General features: G+C 36.0%; 1 protein-coding gene and 1 long non-coding RNA gene across 2 annotated transcripts; one reads left to right on the forward strand and one right to left on the reverse strand.

The window, feature by feature from the left end:
- Positions 1 to 278: 278 nt before the first annotated feature.
- On the reverse strand, positions 279 to 8,185 carry LOC106051896 (uncharacterized). Its single transcript, XM_056004992.1, has 3 exons — positions 7,818 to 8,185; positions 5,805 to 5,955; positions 279 to 5,092 (listed from the first exon to the last, which is right to left on the reverse strand). The coding sequence occupies exons 2-3, from the start codon at positions 5,930 to 5,932 to the stop codon at positions 3,166 to 3,168; spliced, it is 2,055 nt and encodes a 684-aa protein (XP_055860967.1). The 5' UTR covers positions 5,933 to 5,955; positions 7,818 to 8,185; the 3' UTR covers positions 279 to 3,165.
- Positions 8,186 to 12,019: 3,834 nt separating this feature from the next.
- LOC129921752 (uncharacterized) lies at positions 12,020 to 17,366 on the forward strand. The gene is made up of 2 exons (XR_008773716.1): positions 12,020 to 12,849; positions 16,822 to 17,366. It is a non-coding gene; the product is annotated as an uncharacterized LOC129921752 (long non-coding RNA).
- The last annotated feature ends 3,211 nt before the right edge of the window (positions 17,367 to 20,577 follow it).

Here is a 20,577-nt window from a genome sequence, read left to right on the forward strand (position 1 = left end):
GATTTTTGTATATGTAGCTAAGGGGCATAAATCGCTTGACTATCTATCAATGGGGCTTGTGTTCGAATCCTGACTCGAGCAGAGTTATGTTAGCTAATCGCAGGACGGAAACCTTCTCCCAGATACCCCCTCCCTTCCCCCACAGGTCCTAAATGCTATCTGAGTATGAAATATGCAAAGAAAGTCGCGGTATACACACCCAATTTTATAAATAAGCGAAAACCATAGTTTAAAAAACAAACATATACAAGTGGAAGAACTCTACATTTACAACAATATATCAACAATATACAATTTATTTTCATTTTTTTATATCAAGCAACATAATTAATCATCAATAATTAACTGACTATTTCATCAATTTTTTAACTGATTCATGTTACAAAAGCGTGTACAATTACCTAAGGAGACAAAACCCCACATATTTAGCCATATCTCTTACTAACTTACTTACTCTAATTGATAATTTAGCCTTATTGCTAACAAACGAAATTTATTACCAGTAAATGATTAATTGAATAATCGGTAATTTTTCTATTGATTTATGTCTTTTTAGGTACAACAAATATTTGTGTAAAGTTAAGACTTGATCCTTGAATGAGTGTGGGAGAAGTAACGTGTTCAAAGTTTTTACCAGACTGACGGAATGAGTGGACATGAACTTTGCACACAAAAAAAATTCACTATTCTAATTATGTTCAATTACGACTAATAGTTCACCTTCTCAACATTTAAAGAACGAGACATATTATGTACAGGCAATTAATTATTCATATAAGATAACTATTTACAATGAAAGGATGCTATCATTAATGAGGAAACATTGAAATTATATTCTCTTACTTGACTAAATCAATTATTTATAGTTTACACTTTGCGGTGTCCTTCAAAGGCTTTTGGACTTTATTCTGGGTGCTACAGTTTCAAACTGCAATAAGTTTAGACATGCTCTACAAACACCCCCAATTGGTTCCCTACAATAATAGAAAATGAATTGAATTCGCCTTGACACCGAAAAGATGACGGCCAATCGAGAAGTGAAATCCCAACAAAGATCTTCACATCTATATATTAATATGTAAATTTGCCCAAATACAGGAAAAAGCTAAATAAATTTAAAACATACAAGACTTATTTTAAGCGTATAGATCAGTATAAATCCCTCATGTCATTCAATTTGTAATAGATCTAGACTAACAAAAATAAATGTCCGATTAGAAATATGTTTTTAACCAATCGTTTTCCTTAGCACAATTTCATGCTTTTTGCGTTCTTTTGATATGCCTGAATAGAAATGATTTCTAAACAACCAGTCGCTATGAATTGGTCTAAAAATAGCAAATATAAAAAGAAACAAATTCGTCACGCAAAAACAACTAGCAACTGTTATGTCCGTTTCCTTGTTATGGAATTATTTATCAATACACCCACACCCATCTACACCTTTTCACAATCATTTACTGTACCTATCAAAATGAATATGTTTGACAATTTACCAACCTGTCTATCAATTATTGGTTATTCATTATCACGTTTGATATCAAAGAGGGAGATAAATTATGTTTTATTGCGAGAGATATCTATAAATGTAAAATCGTTTCCATTAGAAAAGCTTTTTTTTTTTTAACTATTTTTTTAAATTTGGATTGTTCCTATTCCTGACTGTCGGAAGCTGATGGATGCAGGCTGGTGGTAGAATTGAGAACTATCCTGATGACTGTCCAAATGGAATAAAGAACGAGCAAACAGTTAATTTTCTTGCTAGCTCATTTACCCGTTGAGTTTAGTTTGTCCAAAGGAGACAGGGAAGTTAAATAGCAAGAAACGTCGAAACTTTGCCATACAAAATGTAGGTCACAGAGCGATAGGGACCAAAAGTGAGAGGATTCATGGTTCAACAATTTCACAATAATGTTTCGGTACACTGCCCCTGGCTTACCATTTCATCATTTGGGTTAGTTTCTTCAAAGATCAAGGAAAAAAAATACTTTAAAAAATACAAAGCTTATATTTGAAGTGCACTTGTATTAATTAGTTTAGATCAGTCAGATATGTGTCATTGACCTAGAACTAATAAATCTGTGCGATCAGAAATATTTTTACCAATTTTTTTTTATTTATCTTTTAGCTTTCTAACTGCGGTGTGATCCCATCACTTGTCTAGCTGTGGGAGGGGGAGGGAAGAGAGATTATCTTGGTGAAAGTTTACTTGATAGTTTCCTTGTTGTTCTTTTAAAGCATAAAAGAAATGTTCCTTCAGGGCTAAGGAGTCCTCAAGAGGACTAATACAGCTTATACCACCACATCAATAAAGTAAAATATCTTTACTTGTTGAAGATATCAAACAAAATAATTAATTAGCAATAGTTAATTAATTAATGCATTAAATTTCGTATAATTCATTCTTGCATAGTCAGGTGAAAGAAATATTGTGCAAAATTTCTGCTTAATCTGATTTTGGATATGGGGTAAATAACGTGTACAAACGTTTACCACACAGACAGAATAGAGTTGATTGATATAAGCTTTGTAGCAAGTAGCATAACACATACTTTAAGTAAAAAAATCACCTTATATAAAGAAAAAGAGCCGCACTATTACTGACATCCAATCATGTAAGATTAATCTCTGTTTTGTGAAGAAAAATAAATAACACTAAATTAACGAATGGATAATTTTTTTTCCTTGTGTCATCGACAATGAATAAGTGTGCAAAGATTCAGCTTGATCTTAGGATGAAAAAAAAAACGTTTACAAGATTTGTGTCAGCCAGACAGACAGAAAGATAGACAGACAGACCGACAGAGTGATTTGATGTACGTTTGTAAAGAAAAAGAAAGAAATGCCAATCATTGAAAAATAAGAATACTATTACGTTATTTTGATTATTTACAACATAGAGATCATAACACAATCATAGAGATCATAACACAATCATAAGTCATAACACAATCATAGAGATCATAACACAATCATAAGTCATAACACAATCATGAGTAATGCATCAGAAATACAAATGAGTTATATAGAAAGTAGAAATCATGCTCTAGGCCTATGTCAATGATTTGTTCCATAGTTATGAAATACCCTTATTTTAACATGTAGTCATTGAGTTACCCAAAACAGTATCTGTTGGACACTAATCTTGTACAAAAAGTTGATCGTCTAAACGAGACTACTTTGTAAGGAGCTGCTCCTGCTTAAAATACAATCGACATTGACATAATTGGAGCTCTCTGTCAACGGAAGCTCGCTAACATAATGGTCGGAGCTTCCGTTTAGGAACGAGGAATAGGGGTCAAAAGAATCAATATTTAAATATTCCAGGCTCACACGTTTGTTGTTATCATAGACGTCCTCTAGTTCTTGCTCGTCTTCTGCTCTACGTTTGTTCATGAGGTCATGTTCGTTGTCTAACAAGTTCTCTTCCACAGCTTTGTGTTTCACTATAATCTCGTGTTTGTCCAAAATTTCTTTCATGTCAACAAAATTGTGTTTGTCCGCTAGCGCGAGTTGGTCAACTACCTCTGTTTGGTCAACTGCCTCTGTTTGGTCAACTACCTCTGTTTGGTCTAATGTCTCTGTTTGGTCTACTACCTCTGTATGGTCTAATGCCTCATCGCTGTCCCCTGCCTCAGGTACAAACAGAGACTCGTCTATATAATCGTAGTCGTTCGGCACGGCTGTTTGCGTTATGCGTCTAGAGTAGGTTCTTGCCTCTTCCTCTAAAGCGCCGTTCGCGTAAGACCAAACTTGGTTGTGTCGTGAGCCCTCAGAGTCTTGCGGAACATCTATTTCGATCTCCACCTCTTTGACGTTAGAGTTCGGCCTTTTAATGGTCTTACACCTGATTGTCATGGTGTCATTGCCTAGAAAAGTCATGGCGCTGATCAAACTCTCTATGCTAAGCGAGCTTTGAAGTAGTGGCTTGCTGACGACCGCGTTAGTTTCATTGGACGCTGTGCTTTCTGGCGATGTCATCAGCTCAGTAGAATTTTGAACAGTGCCTATGACCGTGTTTGTGTAACTGGATGCTGAATCCTCAGATGCTCCCATATTTTCAGGAGGGTTTTGAACTAGGAACTTGCTGATGACTCGACTGGTTTGATTGGACGCCGAGCTCTCGGACGATGTTGTCAACTCAGTTGAACTATTGCTGACGTTATGGGACGCGCATTTACTGTCTAAAACCGGAAGCTCGTCTACTTTTAGAGGCGTGATCGTTTTACTTAGTCTACCTGCTACAAGTGTCCTAATTTTACTCCTTAGAAGAAAGCAGATTCCGTAGACAACTGAGAAGCATAGAATCCCAACGAAAGCGCCATAGACGGACGGTCGTTTCCCAATATTGGCTAAAACGGCAACCAAAATAAGCCAGCTAAAGACTGACTTGTCCAAATCTTCTTTTTGTGTTTCTTCTCCTGATGTAAAATTCAGAGAAGTCAGAGTATTAGTGGTGTTACTTGTAGAATCTACCGTTGACGCTGTGGTGTTGGTTTGTCTATTTGTATCATATTCTGACGTATGTAAAGAGCTTGTCTGCACACTGCTATTAGTGATAACATTAAAAGTACTTCTACTAGTTGTGCTATTAGAAATGGTCGCTGTTTTAATAGTTGTTGCCGTAGTGACGTTGTATGCGGCTCTAGGTAGTCTTTTAGATCCTCTAATGGTAAGTTGATGACGGAAATGACATACATATGTCAGGGTTAGGACCACAATTTGAAATCTGGTTGTTATGATTTTAAACTGTCTTGATATGACAACTAAATTCTTGCATTTTTCACAAACATCACAGTTGTTGTGTCTCTTAAACTGAGGTTTATTAAGACTCACGAATAGAATATATTTTAGTCCGACAGGTAGAGTCTCATTTAGTCTGGTAATGGTAGGAAAAAGTCTGAACTTTTTGTCACAATGTTTTTGTGTTGAAGCTGTACAAAGCAAGCAATGTCTATTATAACTCCCTCTAATTGTTGACAACATAGTGTAAGGTGATAGGCGGTCCTCCAGGAGAACTTGTGTAAGATTAACAACAGGTGGTATCGCTTTTAAAGTGATACAAACGACAGCGGTTCTTGGTAGACAAAACCTGTGAAATGTAAAAAGAATTACCCAGTGGAACTGTTACATTTACTCAGCTAATAATTATTCCGCTATAGTAAATGGCAATTGCAATGTTCAAATCTCAATTCTCTCATATTTACTTCTAATAGCCTACCCACAATACAGTCGATTAAGTCGACCCAAGAAATGAAAAGCTGACTTAAAAGATTGAACTGCTTTGAAATACTGAATTTTTGTAAGAATCACAACGTAATTTTTTCTTTCATCGTAGTAATTTACCATTATCTCCCTTATAAAAGCTCTGTTTAAACATTTTTTTTACAAGGCCTATATAAACTCACTCTACCTGTCTGTGTGTCTATTTAGGTGTCTGTCTGTTTGTCTGTCTGCCCGGCCTAAAGTTTGTACACGTTATTTCTCCGACAAGCTGAAATTTTGCGCAATCATTTATTTTACTTCACAACACAAGAACTAATAAACAAAATAACCTATTAATTAATTAACTTTTGGTTTGTTTGGTATCTCAAAGAAAAAAAAAATTACTTGACCTAAGCGGTGGTATAAGATGAATTAGTCCCTTGATAAATTGTCGTTAGAGGCTTATTACAACTTTAATTACATGACTGATTGAAACTATTTGAATCACTCAATATAAGCTTTGTTGTTGTTGATTTTTTTTAGTTCTGTTTTGGTTTTTAGACTTGTTTAATATTTTGCTTGTACTTCGATGTGCTTACTGTTTTGGTACAAGTTCCTTCTCAGGATGTAATGGCAGGCGTGAAGAATCAGACGAGAATGCGCAGCTCAGAATGACCCCCTGTATGAGCCACTGTACTTTAAATTTGGGTTCAACTCTTGGGCTCATGTTTTCTTTTATTACCAATCAATCTGAAATACAATTAAAAAAAAAACAACTTTTTTTTAGTAAGACAAATTCTAAGACCTCTTTTTTTAGAGCGTTTATACAGCGCTACTTTCATGCTTATAGCATACTCAGAGCGCTAGGGTCCAATCTCATTTGTGGATCATTTGGGGGGGGGGGATATGTGGCAGAAGGATATCCATGCTGCTTTTAGGATCTCAGTAAACACAACCCTGCTTGAGTTGGGTGGTTGGGTGTCGAACCTCGAGCGCTCTTCATAGGTAGCAAAGTTCAAACATACTGTCGGGACCACGCTTCACTGTCCATTAAATGTACTTATTTATATTGTACAGTTCTTCAATTGCATTGAAGAATGGCATTTCTTTTTTTTTTCTCTCTATTCTTTAAAATGTTAATTTCTATTTGTGGTGTATAATAATGTCATGATATCTCTGAACAATTCATATACAGTTTCAAAAAAGGGGACATTTGTTGGATCTATCTCAGCAGAATGTAGAGCTGCCAGGTTGAGAGAGTGATTATCAATGTTCAGAAATGTTGCCTTTGGATTTATGTCTAAGAGACGTTTATGCAGGCCAGACAGACGGCCACTCATTGTGGGTGCGTTAACATAGGTTGACCTCTGCACAGATCAAAGTCCAGTCTTCAATGTCTTTAAGTGTTTTCAGATCAAGTTCTTAATAATTTTGTCCGCCAGGTTTCAACATTTTAAAGCAACCAAATTATTAACATCCAAGTAACGAACTATTATGGATACCTGTTCTTGATGAGAAACATCTGGTGTGGAATCAAGCATCAGAGAAGAGTAACCAACAATAAACTTGCTTGACTTTCACAACAATTGATTCACTAACTTTATTGCTCATTAAGTTATTGAACTCATTTTGAATTTTAGGTGACAAATAATGTATCTTCCCATATTCGATTCTATGTAAGCTACATATTAAAACAGTGTACTTAGGTCACTAGACATAGATAGTAACTAAAGATGAGGCTATGTAAGTGGAATTTCGTAACTTCATCCAATTCTGCAAGAAATTTCAAAGATGCTAGGAAGTTCCCAGGATTGGGTGAATTCAGTTTTTCGTTGTGACCAAGTAAGCTTGAATTATTTTTTGTTAAGTACTTAATAGCCGCTGCTATACGCTTCAGAATATTTCTCCAATACTGCTGATTTTTCCAAATTTGGGCATGAAACATATGTGACAGTTCATCTGGTTCCGCCTTAAGCTTTTCTTCTTCTAAAGTCCACTTCAAAAAAGCTTTTCTATGGTGGACTCCTTCTTCATGTTCTATCAGTCTCTCAGGTTTCTTCCATTTGGTGAAACCAACTCCAGGTTTGCTCAATGTACTAGATGTCTTCTTTGGTGCCTCGGAAAACAGAACGCATGCAAAACAAAATATATATATATATAGAGAGAGAGAGAGAAGAGCCAAGATCGGTTGCAAATTGAGAGTAACCCCGCACGGAAAGAAATAATACTCTGTTTGGAATACATACAACAGGGTCGCTAACTTATATAACAGCGTGAAAAGCAAGATTACTATTTTTTTCTTCAAATAAGTTTATCGTACTAATTGGACATTAGCCTACACTAAGATTGCATTGATTATCCCAGATGTTCTGTTTATTTAGGCTATCTCAATGTTTCAAAGTATCTGTACGTTCTGTATCAGTCACTCTATAAATCTGTGTGAATGTCTCTATTCCTGTCTCTCTCTCTCTCTCTCTTCTAATTGCTCTTACGGAGCGCAACTTTCATGATTATATCGAAATCACTTTGAGGACATTTCGACACGTGGCAGCGGAAATCTTGGAAAAAGATTTTAAAATGTCAGTAAAACATAATTTAAAAAATCTACATACGTGTTTCAGAAAACATCCAATATGTTAAGAGTGGAACTACAACGACGCCAGTGTTTCTTTCTATATCCGCTGAAATTTTGTTTGTCTTTCTTGTATTTTTCTTATCATTGCAATGTATGAAATATTTGGAGTCAGAAGCGTGAGAATAAAATTTCATGTTAGCTTTAATAACTCGGAAAAACGTTAAATTGACCAATTTGTAACACAGATATTTGATGTACTAATCCAATGTTCAGCTATTTAGGGATGTTTCCCTTTCTACATTTGAGAAAGATTTGTAGTAATGCATTGCTCTATTGAACAATCTTATCAAATTTCCCTAGGAAGTAAATTAGATTGTAAGGAGGTCTAAATAAGATCTTCGGAAACAGGTGACTGATCATAGCATACTGAGAGCATTTAGGCGAAATGAAAACTATTTTTAAAGTTAATAAGTACTTTAATGATATATTCAAATACGATTTTTAATTCTCAATATGCAAGTTAGAAGTCAGAGAATAGGATAGGAAAGAATATCTTTATCTCACCATGGCCCTCACATGTATTTGTTGAGGCTAGGAAAAAAAGAAGTACAGAGGATATTTGGTTTAAATAATGGGAAAGAGATGGGACCTGGTGGCTGAGTGGTAAAGCGCTTGGCGTCCGTACAGAGAGGGTCAGAGTTCATGTATTGGTGAACACTGAGATTTTAAATTTCAGCGATTTTAAGGACTCCCCTGAGTGCACCTAACTCGAATTGTTACGACATAATTTGTGAAAAGTGAAGTGATTGGTTGCTGACATACTCTTTAGTCCACGACCAAAGACACCGATGACCTTGACCTATCCCTTAGTCTTTTGGACCTTCGGACACCATACAAGAACTGTAAACCGTCTATCTCCATTCCTCTCTGTCCTTTGCCATGGAACGAATTTCATTCACTGAGTGGCTTGTTCATTCTTTGATGTTGTCTTCCCATCGCTTTCTCTGGCTTTCTCTTCTTCTTCTTCCTGGTACTGTTCCCTGAAGGAAGGTCTTTGCGAGCCCTGAGGACCTTGTGATGTGGCTGTAGAGTTTGAGTTTACGTTATTTGACAGTGGTTAGCAGGTCATCGTTGGGTCCCAATGCTGTATTCTAATCTCTTCATTCAAAATGCGGCCTAAGATCTTTCTGTAACTGCTTACGAAATGTTAAAATTGTATATTTTGACTCACTTGTCACTTGTCACGTGTTAATGAACTGATAAAGATGAATTTTATGTTGTTTTTTTTGCTGTTTTTTTTTTCTGTATGGTAAATATGCCATTTTGCAAATATCGAAATTATCACAAATAGTAGTTTTATATATATATATATGTGTAAACATTCACAAATTAGAATAAACATAACATTTAGTTTTTTAATAGGATTATTTTAAAAAAAAACAAAAGACAAAAAATTACAAATACAAAAAAAGATACATCTTTATTTCCCATTGTGCAGAGTTTCAAAGTGTCACTATTAACATTTAGTTGGACACATTTCTTTGCATTATTGTTTCCGTGTACAAATGTCGGACTTTCTGCAGAGATTAACAACAGTATGTCTTAGACCAGACCTTCTGAAGTAGGGCAGTGCACTAGATTTGAACTAGGAGACATGGTGACGCCAGTCCGAAGCGCCTACCACACGATATGACTAGTGTCTATAATTTGCTTGCCGTTCAGGTGCTTTTCCTTTTATATATATATATATGCTGTTGTTGTTGTTGTTGTTTTTAAATTAGTTTTGACAAGGAAGTAAATAAGAAAAAAAAGATTTCGTATTTCTAGAGCTGGTTTCCCTTTATTTACAATTCTCCGCTCTGTTAAGAGAGACGTTTGTTTTTGGCTCTTGCTTGAGCAGTAATTTATTTCCTTTAGCGATCAAGCAGATTTACAGGTGATAAGGAAAACATGACGTTTTAAACAATGATAACAAAATAAAATTCAGAAAGCCTTTCACCACAAATCTCTGTTCAAATATTTTGTTAAGTCGTAAAGCTTCATTTCTTGTATTGTCATAACTATGATGCAGTATCATATCTCGCACTCTCACAAAACATTCTAGAAGAACATTTAACCCTTTAAGTGCTAAGCTTTTTTTTTTTTACAAGAGTTCATATAAAATGGAATTACAATTCTAGTGTTTAGAGCAGGTGTTCTCAATCTGTGGATCGCGACCCCCTTTGGGGTAGAATGGCGATTTTCCAAGGGTCGCCTAAGACAATCGATAAAAACATAGATTTTTTTGTCTAAAAAACCTGTCATTGGTCAAAATTTTTCATGCGTACTTACAATATTATTCCTATATTTGTCATTCGAAAATATATGCTACAAACAACTGTATCATAATCTTTACAATTATTTTGATTGTCGCAGCATAAATATTTGTGACAGTTTAATTACTGTCCATCAAATGGCTAGATGAAATGCTGAATCCTAGATAATATGCCTATTTCTATGGTGAAGATTAACGCAGGCAATTTATAAGTATATTCATCTATAATTAGTACTACGCCATCACGTTATTAAAGATAATATTTTCATTCTGGAACAAATCATAAAAATGGATCTCGGAAAAAATCTAATGGTTTTATTTCAAACGTTAAAGAAGAAATTAAAAAAAATTCATGTGTAATGCAGCCCTGGCGATTCATACAAGAAATTTTAATCATGATTACAGTTTTTAACATTAGCAAAAACGCATATGATTTTACGCTTGGGGGTCGCTGCATTGTGGAGAAATTTCAAAAAAGGGGTTGCGGGACTAAAAAGGTTGAGAACCGCTGGTTTAGAGGCTAGAATACCACACGGGTCTATAGGTTTAAGAGAATAAAAGTTTCTGGAGTCTAAATGTGAGCGCGAGGTCTTGAGCCTCCTGGATCCAAGGTTGATTGCTAGTCACTGATCTGTAAAAGTGCTTATAAAATAGGTTTTGAAGACTATTCAAGTACTTATAAAAAATACAATTTTGAAGACTATTGCTAGTTTAAAACTTTTAACTTACGACCTAATTCTCTACACAAGACTTATTTGCTTAGTACTGTCTCTACAAACCACAAAACTAAATAATTACAACTAATTGTTAAAATAATTGGTCAATATTTCGAATTATTCCTGTGTTGTCATTGACATGAATAATCGTGCAAATTGTTTTAATTTGATCCGAGAATGTGAAGCGAGAGAAATAACGTGTGTCATATTTCATCAAACTAGACAGGCAGACGGAGTCAGTTAATATGAGAACAATCGTCGTAGAAGGCCTTAACACTGAAACGCCACGTCGCAACCTGTGGGCAGTCGAGACCAATCGCTCGTCGCCACGTCGTACAGATCTGTGTCAAGCTATTTTGCCCACAGAGGGCGTCGTCGCATGTCTAGAGTATTGCCATCTATAAAAAATGGCCTAGGTTAATATAAGCTCAGTAAAAAACAAGAACTAAAACAAGTATTAAAAGAAACGAATCGAAAGACAATCATTAATTGACGATGTCAACTTTCAGATTTTAAACTCTAGCTCGATTGTTCAGGGCCGGTTTTACGGAATGAAGACAGAGGACTAAAGACAGACATCGAGGTTTTCTGTCTTCATAGTGAACATACTATGAAAGAACATACGATAAAATGTGAAGAGATATAGAGTTTCACTACCCAAGAATTTAATTGATATTCTTTTTGAAACTTTTCAAAGAAGTATTGGGACTTCCAGAAAAATAAAAACATGTTGCGAGCCTCCACGAACTTATATCTGGACCTGAAAGCCTCCATTATGATCATCATTAAACTAAAGAATACAAAATCGTGGTTATATCTATCGGCTTTAAAGAATAGCGGATACAACACGGCCCTTTGCAAGGTACATATAACTTAACATTTAGTGAACACATTAACAAGACGAGGCCAACAGAAGAGGCCAACAGCAGAGGCCAACAGAAGAGGCCACTAGAAGAGGCCAACAGAAGAGGCCAACAGAAGAGGCCAACAGAAGAGGCCAACAGAAGAGGCCAACAGAAGAGGCCAACAGAAGAGGCCACTAGAAGAGGCCAACAGAAGAGGCCAACAGAAGAGGCCACTAGATACATAATTGTGTATCCATTGACTTACCTTTGTATTAATAGTGTTACAAATGACCAGTGACAGGAAGAGGTCAACGTATGACCCCGGCGAGATAACACAGGAGCGAGTGTTTTCTGGAATGTTGTAATGACACAAGATGCGTAGAAGTTGATGTGAATCGGGTTTTTCCTAAGTAATGTGACGAGTAAGAACAGAGTAGGATTATGAACAAGAAGAATAACGGACAAGACGCCTAAGAGGACGACGCTAGGCTGGCGACGACAGAGGACTGTGCCCTTTTTATTGTTTATTAAATTGTTGAAGTTATCAGCCTGCGTTATTAAGTATATTCTTGATTCATTCTGTTGTTGTGTCATATGGACTCGCATGCACCAGTAACATATATATACTCATCAACAAAATAGACCATCAACAGATGTGGCGACCCACGACGGCCAGGGCGTCATTTTGATCTACAATCTAGTTAACTTCATGTTCTGGATATATCTATCTACAATTCTACACTTGGCGAAGTACACTGGAGAAGTACTGGATTAACATTCGTTTATTTCTACTAGATCTACCCTACGTCTGTGCTAATTATCTGGACTGCAGCTGGATTTAGGCATCTTTGTTCCAGTGGATCTAGACTTTCTATTAGAGAAAATTCGAAACCGTTACCAGCGTCTAGCTTTGTCAGCCAGGTTAGATATTTTTAGATTGAACCTGGATCTATATATAGATCTATATTGACTATATCTATTGTGTCTGAATCCAGAACTATTTCGTCCGTGTAAGTGATCTAGGGCAGTCCGTCGTCAGTATACCTCTATCTAAATATATATACCTCAAGACTACTCAAGAGTGAAGATACCTCATTTTGTCAGGTTTATCTGTTTATTGTGAGTACGGAAAGTCATCTGAGTCTACATATCTAGTATCTACAAGCTGACCGTTGGATCGAGTCACCTTGTCAGGTTTGTTTTTCAAGCTATTAATTGACTGTTGTAGTGTTGCTGAGCTTACAATCTAATCTACACACGAGTGATGGTATACCCTACTACCACACTGCGTGACCATCTAATCAACTTGTAAAGTTGACTCATTTATATTCATCAAAAGAGAGAGTTGGACTTTGTCATTTTTTTTTACCTCTCTTGAGACGACGAGCACCACCAGCTTGTCTCAGTATTGACTTATGTTCCTGACCTGAAGACAGAAGCCAGCACCAACAGATCATCAAGTGGAACCGGAACCTTGGGACCCTACCAGAGGACTTTATCTGAGATTCGTACCATACTGTGGCAGCACCAGGAGAGATTGGCCTAACTCAGTACTGCCTGTCGAGTAGCCTGTGGGAGCACACCTTGCCTTGCCTAAGACTAAGACAGTGGGGAACTTGTGTGGAACTGACCGTTGTAGCTCCGTGGACTGAACAAAGGGGATCTAACTAAAGATAAGTTTATTTTTTCTCTCCATTATTATTAAATTAAGTCTATTAGGGACAGTAGATCTTTGTTAAGAGCAGGTTGCCTGATAAGGGCGTCATTATAGGACACATTAGAAAGTGGACCTGCTTCATTTAATAAAGTCTCAATGATTGTTTAGATTGTCTTGTTTTGTTCGTATCCACGTACATTTTATTTTTTTTAGAAGTCAGGTGAAGTCATCTTTATTTGTCTCTTTCAGTGTATACTTCCTCTAAAAAGTCTCATCTCATTAGAATAGATTTATTTTTTTGTGTCTTATGTTTATTTTACATTATTCTAATTATATATTAGTAATTTTATCTTAAGTAGATAAGGTAAGCCACGTTTAATCTAGATTATAAATTCTAGATTGTTTCCAGGTATTAACTAAATTGTTATGCCTATGAGAGCCTTAGATCTATTTTATCCTGAAGACAACTGAGTCTAAGAAGTAATTATTTATAAATAGATCTTTTGTCCCGATTTAATCGGTTGACATTATTTTATAGATGTGTTTAAACACAGTCTAATTGGTCAGAATAAAATTTTTTGTCAGTATCACTGGATTGTGATTTACTGTTGGAGGTATAATATTGATTTATCTATTTGAAGTTGTATTGAAGTTGTATTGAATCTAGACTAGTGACTAGAATAGTCCTAGGGGTATTTATTGGCAAGAAGTAAGTCCATTGAATTAAGTATTGAGGTATTGATAAAGGTATATGATATTTGTTTATGTGGCCTAAAGTAAGTTCACTGAATTAAGGTGATATAAAATTTTGAGTTGTATTCAAGTATTGTGGCTGTGAGTAAGTCCACTGAGGTAATATTTCTTGATATAACATTGAGCAAAGGTATTTAAATATATAAATATATATATATATATTACAAGAAGTATTTGAAAGTGAGTTTTTGTGAAAACTAAATTGTGATATTTAGGCCAATAGGGAGGCCATATCAAAACTATATTGAGACATTGTTTAAAATAAAATAACCATAATGGCAACAGCTCCAAACTTTGATTATATGGAGACTTTTCGCCAGCAAATTATTGCTGAGGCTAAACAGCTAGAACTTAAAGGAAAGGACCTAACTAGCTATGTACAGCAAATGGTGACAATAGAGAGAGATAGAATAGATAAGATAGAAATGGAAAAGAATAAACTAGATGCACAATTAATAAAAGAAGAAGCAGATAGGAAATTACAATATGATCTTGAGAAATTGAGAATTGAAGCTGAACAAAATAAACAAAAAGTTAATAGCAATAATACTAATGATAGATCTAATATTAATACTACCAATGCCCCAGACAATCAGATTGAAATCAATAATAGTAATAATCAAAGTACTAATCATTGGCTGAAAAAGAAAATGCAGCCCTTTCAAGAAGATAAAGACAGTATTTCAGACTATTTAAAGCATTTTGAGATCAAAATGAGAAGTTGTAACATAAGAGAAAATGAATGGTCTCAAATCTTACTTGATTTTGTTCAAGGTCAAGCATTAACTATTTGTCAAAACCATGATCATACCATTCAGAATAGTTATGATATATTAAAGAAAGAGCTTCTTAATGCCTATGGTCATAATGCCAGTACATTTAGGAAAAAATATTTTGAAAATTTTCCTTGTAGTCAGATTGATCCTCAAACAACAGTAAATCTTGAAAAAGATTATTTCAGTAAATGGATGTCATTTGAGCAAATAGATCAAAGCTATGAGGGACTTAAAAACTTTATTTTGATAGATAACTTTACAAACAAATGTGAATCTCAGTTACAGTCATTTATAAAAGAGAGAAAACCAAAAACTTTAGAGGACATAGTTATTATTATGAGAACTTACAGCAGTGCTTATCCTAATAATTCATTTTCAAATAAAGACAAGAAACACATTGATTTTGTAGGATATAGTAAAGAAACTAAGAGTAAAGATAGACATGAAAGCAGAAATGATAGAAATAGAGATAATAGTGACTATAGAGAGATAATCTGTTTTAATTGTCAAGGTAGAGGACATATTGCAGCACACTGTAAAAAAGTGAATTACAATAGATCAGAAAATAGGAATAATTACAGAAAGCAGAGCAGGAAAGTTGAGTTTAAAGAGAACAGAAACAGAAATAACAAAAGTAGAGTGTATTTCACCAATGATAGGGACAGTAGAGAAAGTAGTGATAATGAAGAAGTAGAAGAGATGAACTATTGTTGGGGTGTAGAAGAAATAAATTTTGCAGAAGATGAAACCAACAGAGTGAGAGTACACTCTGGTTTTATAAATGGGAAACCTATGAGGTTTGTCAAAGATTCGGGATGCAGTACAGTTGGAATTAGGAGTAACTTAGTTAAATCAGATTGTTTATTAGGCTATGAGAAAAAAGTAAGGTTGATAGATGGCAGTATCAAGCGCTATCAAGCCTGTAAAGTTTTCTTAGAAACACCATTTTATACTGGTTATTGTAAAGGTTTAGCAATACCAGGATTGTCTCATGATTTGCTTTTAGGCAATATACATGGACTAAAGGAAATGACTCAAAGAGAAATAGATAACTGGAATAGAAGACATGAATACAAAATGAGACAAAGAAATTCTTATGGTAAAATGAGAAGAAACATTATTTGTTTTAAATGTCAAAGAAAGGGACATATTGCCAGGCAATGCAGAAGTTGTGACTATTCAGATAGAAGATCTGACCATTATGAGTATGACAGAAATTTTGATAGCAATGTCTATGATAGACAGTATCATAGAGGGAACCCTCAGAGAAGATGTAACTCTGATGAGTACCAGGGTACATGGGACAATTGTAGGTCATATGGACCTTACCAAAGAAGAAATGGAGAAGCAGAATATAGTTGGAGAAAGTAAATTCTTGATGGTTTACTTATAAGTATATATAGATATATATACTAGCAATGGTTTAATTGTATAGTGCATGAACATGTTGAGTTCTTTTAGATTGTAAATAAGTTGTATATGTTATGATATTTATTTGTATGCTATAGTATGGCACTCATAAGACCATGTTGATGAGAAAGGGAAATACTTTGAAGAGTTACAGTGAGATAAACTGTTGTAAATAATGATTATTCATTTTGATTTGTTTATGCATGTATATATATATGTATATGTTCTAGTCAATGGGTATGAATAGGTTGTTTATATATGGACTATATATATTTTATTTCCTTTAAAGGAAGATAACTCAGTAAAATATAAATTGGGAATTTTATTAAATCAAGGGAGATAATTATAAAATTATTTTAATAATTGAAGTCAAAGGTGTAAATTAAAGTAAGTATGATCATCTACAGTCATTATTTTTTTATATAATCATTATCATCCATTAGTAAAAGGCTAGGTCAGTTTGGAAATGGTAAGTGGAGAGAAAATATACTTATTGGTACCCAACAAAAAAAGTTAAGTAGAATAATTTGGAAAGCTGTTTTGACACAAATATTACATTTTGTCTGACAGGAAAGGTTTGGTATGATGTGAGGCGACCAGCCATGAACATATAGCCAATGACAGTATTTACTCTGAAAAACTCTGTTTTATGCCTATGGAGTCAGCAAAGGCATCTTCGTATGTGGACTATATACATGTGTATTTACTCTGAAAAACTCTGTTTTATGTCTGTGGAATCGACAAAGGCATCGTCGTATGGGGACTGTATACATGTCTTGATGGACTTAGTACTATTGGTTGGTGAAACTATTACACTGTACTATACTATTTTATCGTCAATGAGTGATGATTAGAACACCGCATACCAGATATTTTCTTACTAATAACTGTATTGTTTTCTTGGTGTCAACATTCAACTACAGTGTGAACTTTGTGACATAGGAACATGGACAATTTTACCAGGAACTGATGAAGATGGGAAACATGATGATGTCCATCAAGATCAAGATATATGTTTGTTTTGTCTTTCCCCAAAATTTTGGCCATATATATTGTACAGACATGACAGTAGGGATAGTGTTTTAGACTGAAAAAAAAAAAAAAAATTGACAAAATTTTTTTTTTGATAAAGGGGGGAGGAAATATGTAATGACACAAGATGCGTAGAAGTTGATGTGAATCGGGCTTTTCCTAAGTAATGTGACGAGTAAGAACAGAGTAGGATTATGAACAAGAAGAATAACGGACAAGACGCCTAAGAGGACGACGCCAGGCTGGCGACGACAGAGGACTGTGCCCTTTTTATTGTTTATTAAATTGTTGAAGTTATCAGCCTGCGTTATTAAGTATATTCTTGATTCATTCTGTTGTTGTGTCATATGGACTCGCATGCACCAGTAACATATATATACTCATCAACAAAATAGACCATCAACAATGTACATGTATAAACAAAGACAGGATGTGACGTGTCCTTACATGTTATTCCAGAAGGTACTAGCAATGTCCAGTGACAGATAGAGGTCACAACTTGTGACTCCGGCAAGATGACACTGCAGCCGATGTTTTCTGGAATCTACATGTATAAACAAAGACAGGATGTGACGTTCCCTCACGTGTTATTCCAGAAGATACTAGCAGTGTTTATGGAACTTTGGAGGATCGATTAGGGACTCTATATAAGCCAGAGAATTAATGTGAAAGTCAGTCGTGAGTGAGTCGTCGGTACTGTTGTCTACTGTGCGAGACAGTAGAAGAGAGATGTGTACGACTCGATGCAAGTTAACTAGGGTAGAGTTAACTGGAGTGGACTACTGCCGTTAAAGTCTATACAGCGTACTACAGTGGACTTGAGCCGTTACAGTCGATACAGTCGATGTAAGACGTGTGCGGCTCTGATTCGGTAGACTTTGAGTACGACTTGGTTCAGCTTTGGGAGACCTGGAGCGACACTGGGAAGTGTGTCGTTGGTCTGTTCTGTGGAATACGGCTCGATGCAAGTTGAGAAGAGATGAATTGCAACGAAGTGAAGAGATGAATTGCAACGAAGTATAGCTAACTGTAAACTGACAGATATTGTACAGTCTTCTACGCTACATGTTACAGTGACGAATTGTTAGAGTTAATAGTCATTAAAGTTATATGAAACTGAAATTTTAGTCGTAAAGTTCTTTGCAGTGTTTTTTTTTTTGTGTGTGCCTACTAATACATTTAGCTAGAAGCAGTGGCGTAGCTACCAATGTGCGTGTGGTGCGGGCCGCACAGGGCACCAAGTGGAGAGGGGCACCAAAATTCCCCCAGTGTGTATTAATTTCCTATTTCCGTGAGCTTTTCAGTAAAAACGACTAATTGTATGGACACGAACAAACATAAACGACTGTATTTTAAACATGAACTAACGATTTATAAACTAGTCATGTCGCTATTTTGTTTCATCTCCTTGACTATTTCTTCCAAACAATGTAAGCTATAGAACAGTTTGAATCTAATTTACTAGATTTATTTCGGACACACGGTACATGTTATTACTACACTGATCAATGCTCTGTAATATAAAGAGGAAGAAGAAGATAGGCCAACCTTTTTTTACTTCATTGTTTAGTCCATTGGTTTAATCTAGATATTGAGTTTACAAATATATTTCTAAACCTTAGCTCTAAACAATTGTCTTAGTTTATTCATTTCTTTATGATTCTGTTTAACAAAATGATGAACAATGCTCAAGACTGACTAGTCTGGCTGGCGCCTCAAAACCCTTTTAAGCTCAGACGGAGAAATCGGCATCTCTGGTTCTGTCCGGTCTGGGTAGACTATATATAAGGGGCCCATACACAGATCTATCGGGGTCCCTCATTACCGACCCATCGGTATAAAAGAAAATGGCATCTGATGGGTAGGACTTTAATGTAGCTGATGCCAATTTTTGGAGTATTGCAGGTGTTAATCGCCTCTTGGTGGCTCCCTCTTGCCCTATAAGGGACATGCTTATTTGTGGGGCCAACTTCTCCGCCACGGAGGGCAAGTACTAATTATTCTAATTGGGATTCTGTCAGTAGAGAGCCCAGCTGATTTTGACAAACTGGCCGCAATGTGGAGGAACGATCGCATTTTTAGCGATTTCTCTCTCTCCACTGTCGCACTAATATTGAGGTGGGTAGAATAGAGTCGCCCCTTTCATAGCGCTCATAGGCCGTAAGTACCGCTCTCTCCTTCCTTAAATGTAAAGGGGCCACGTTTGTTAAGATTTCAGCAGCGTTTGTTGGGCTTGTCCGAAAGGTGCCACAAATGAACCTTAGTGCCTGTGATTGTACTCGGTCGAGTGATTCGAGGGCAGTTTTACTAGCATATACTTGAGCTGTAATCAATTTGTGATCTGACAGCCCCTAGGTACAATGTGCGAAGCATGTAAGTTTTGGCACCCCACTTTGTGCTGGTCAGCTTTCTTAGTAACGCTAACTTCTCCGAGGCTTTTCTTTCAACTTCCTGGACGTGCTGGAGCATCGACAGTTTTCTATTTAGGGTTACCCCTAGATATTTTGGCGTGTTTTCACGTTGGAGTCGCAGTCCACCGAGTTGAAGCTCGATGGAGCCTTAAGAATGTCGATCCCTAGGCTGAACAGGAATCAGGTCGTTTTGGCAACGTTTATCTGAATCTGTCATTTGTCGAAATACGAGGAGATTGTTTGGAGGTCTGCTTGTAATGCCGCATGTATTTGGTCGGCTTTCTTGCCGGTTGACCAGAGGACAATGTCATCCGCATAAAGCAGTTTCTTTGACCGCAGTGAGGTGCGTTTCTTAAATGTCTTAAGTCTAAAGATGCATTGAGACGATTTCAAGTCACATCATTGCCAGAGTCCACCGACTATAGGCGAGCTGTTATTGGGTATGAATTAACTGAACAATTAAAAGCAATAAAGCAAGATGAGACGGTTATCATTAAATTCAGAAAAAAAATGATGAGGCCGACATCGTGAAAAGAAGAAAATACTTCAATACAGCAGGTTCTAGAGACTAAAGGACAGCACACAAGCGTGTCCTCAAAACTTCATACTGAAGAAGCTGAACCATCAGACAGTGTAAACAATACAGAAAGCAGGATAATAAACTCTAGACTGAACGACATTGGAGATTGGCCTGATGTCATCACAGATAATATTCGCATACACCTTGTCACTCAAGGATCTGAAACAGTTCAGCGTATGGACAGTCAATTCAGTGAGGCGTATAGGCATCAAGAATCAGCAAAGGTAAAGGCTAGAAAGCTTTCAAAGGCTTGTTTTTTCCGGCAAATGTCAAACGGCGAGAAAGTTCTTAGAAAGTGGATGT

This window comes from Biomphalaria glabrata, chromosome 11 (genome assembly GCF_947242115.1).
Source record: "Biomphalaria glabrata chromosome 11, xgBioGlab47.1, whole genome shotgun sequence".
Taxonomy (NCBI): Eukaryota; Metazoa; Mollusca; class Gastropoda; family Planorbidae; genus Biomphalaria; species Biomphalaria glabrata.

Bases quoted from the DNA above. Each gene is read 5' to 3' on its own strand.
- LOC106051896 (XM_056004992.1), bottom strand. From the start codon at position 5,932: ATGAGCCCAAGAGTTGAACCCAAATTTAAAGTACAGTGGCTCATACAG. The intron at 5,093-5,804 runs GTAAGCACATCG...TACATTTCACAG, and splicing joins AAGGAACTTGTACCAAAACA to GTTTTGTCTACCAAGAACCG.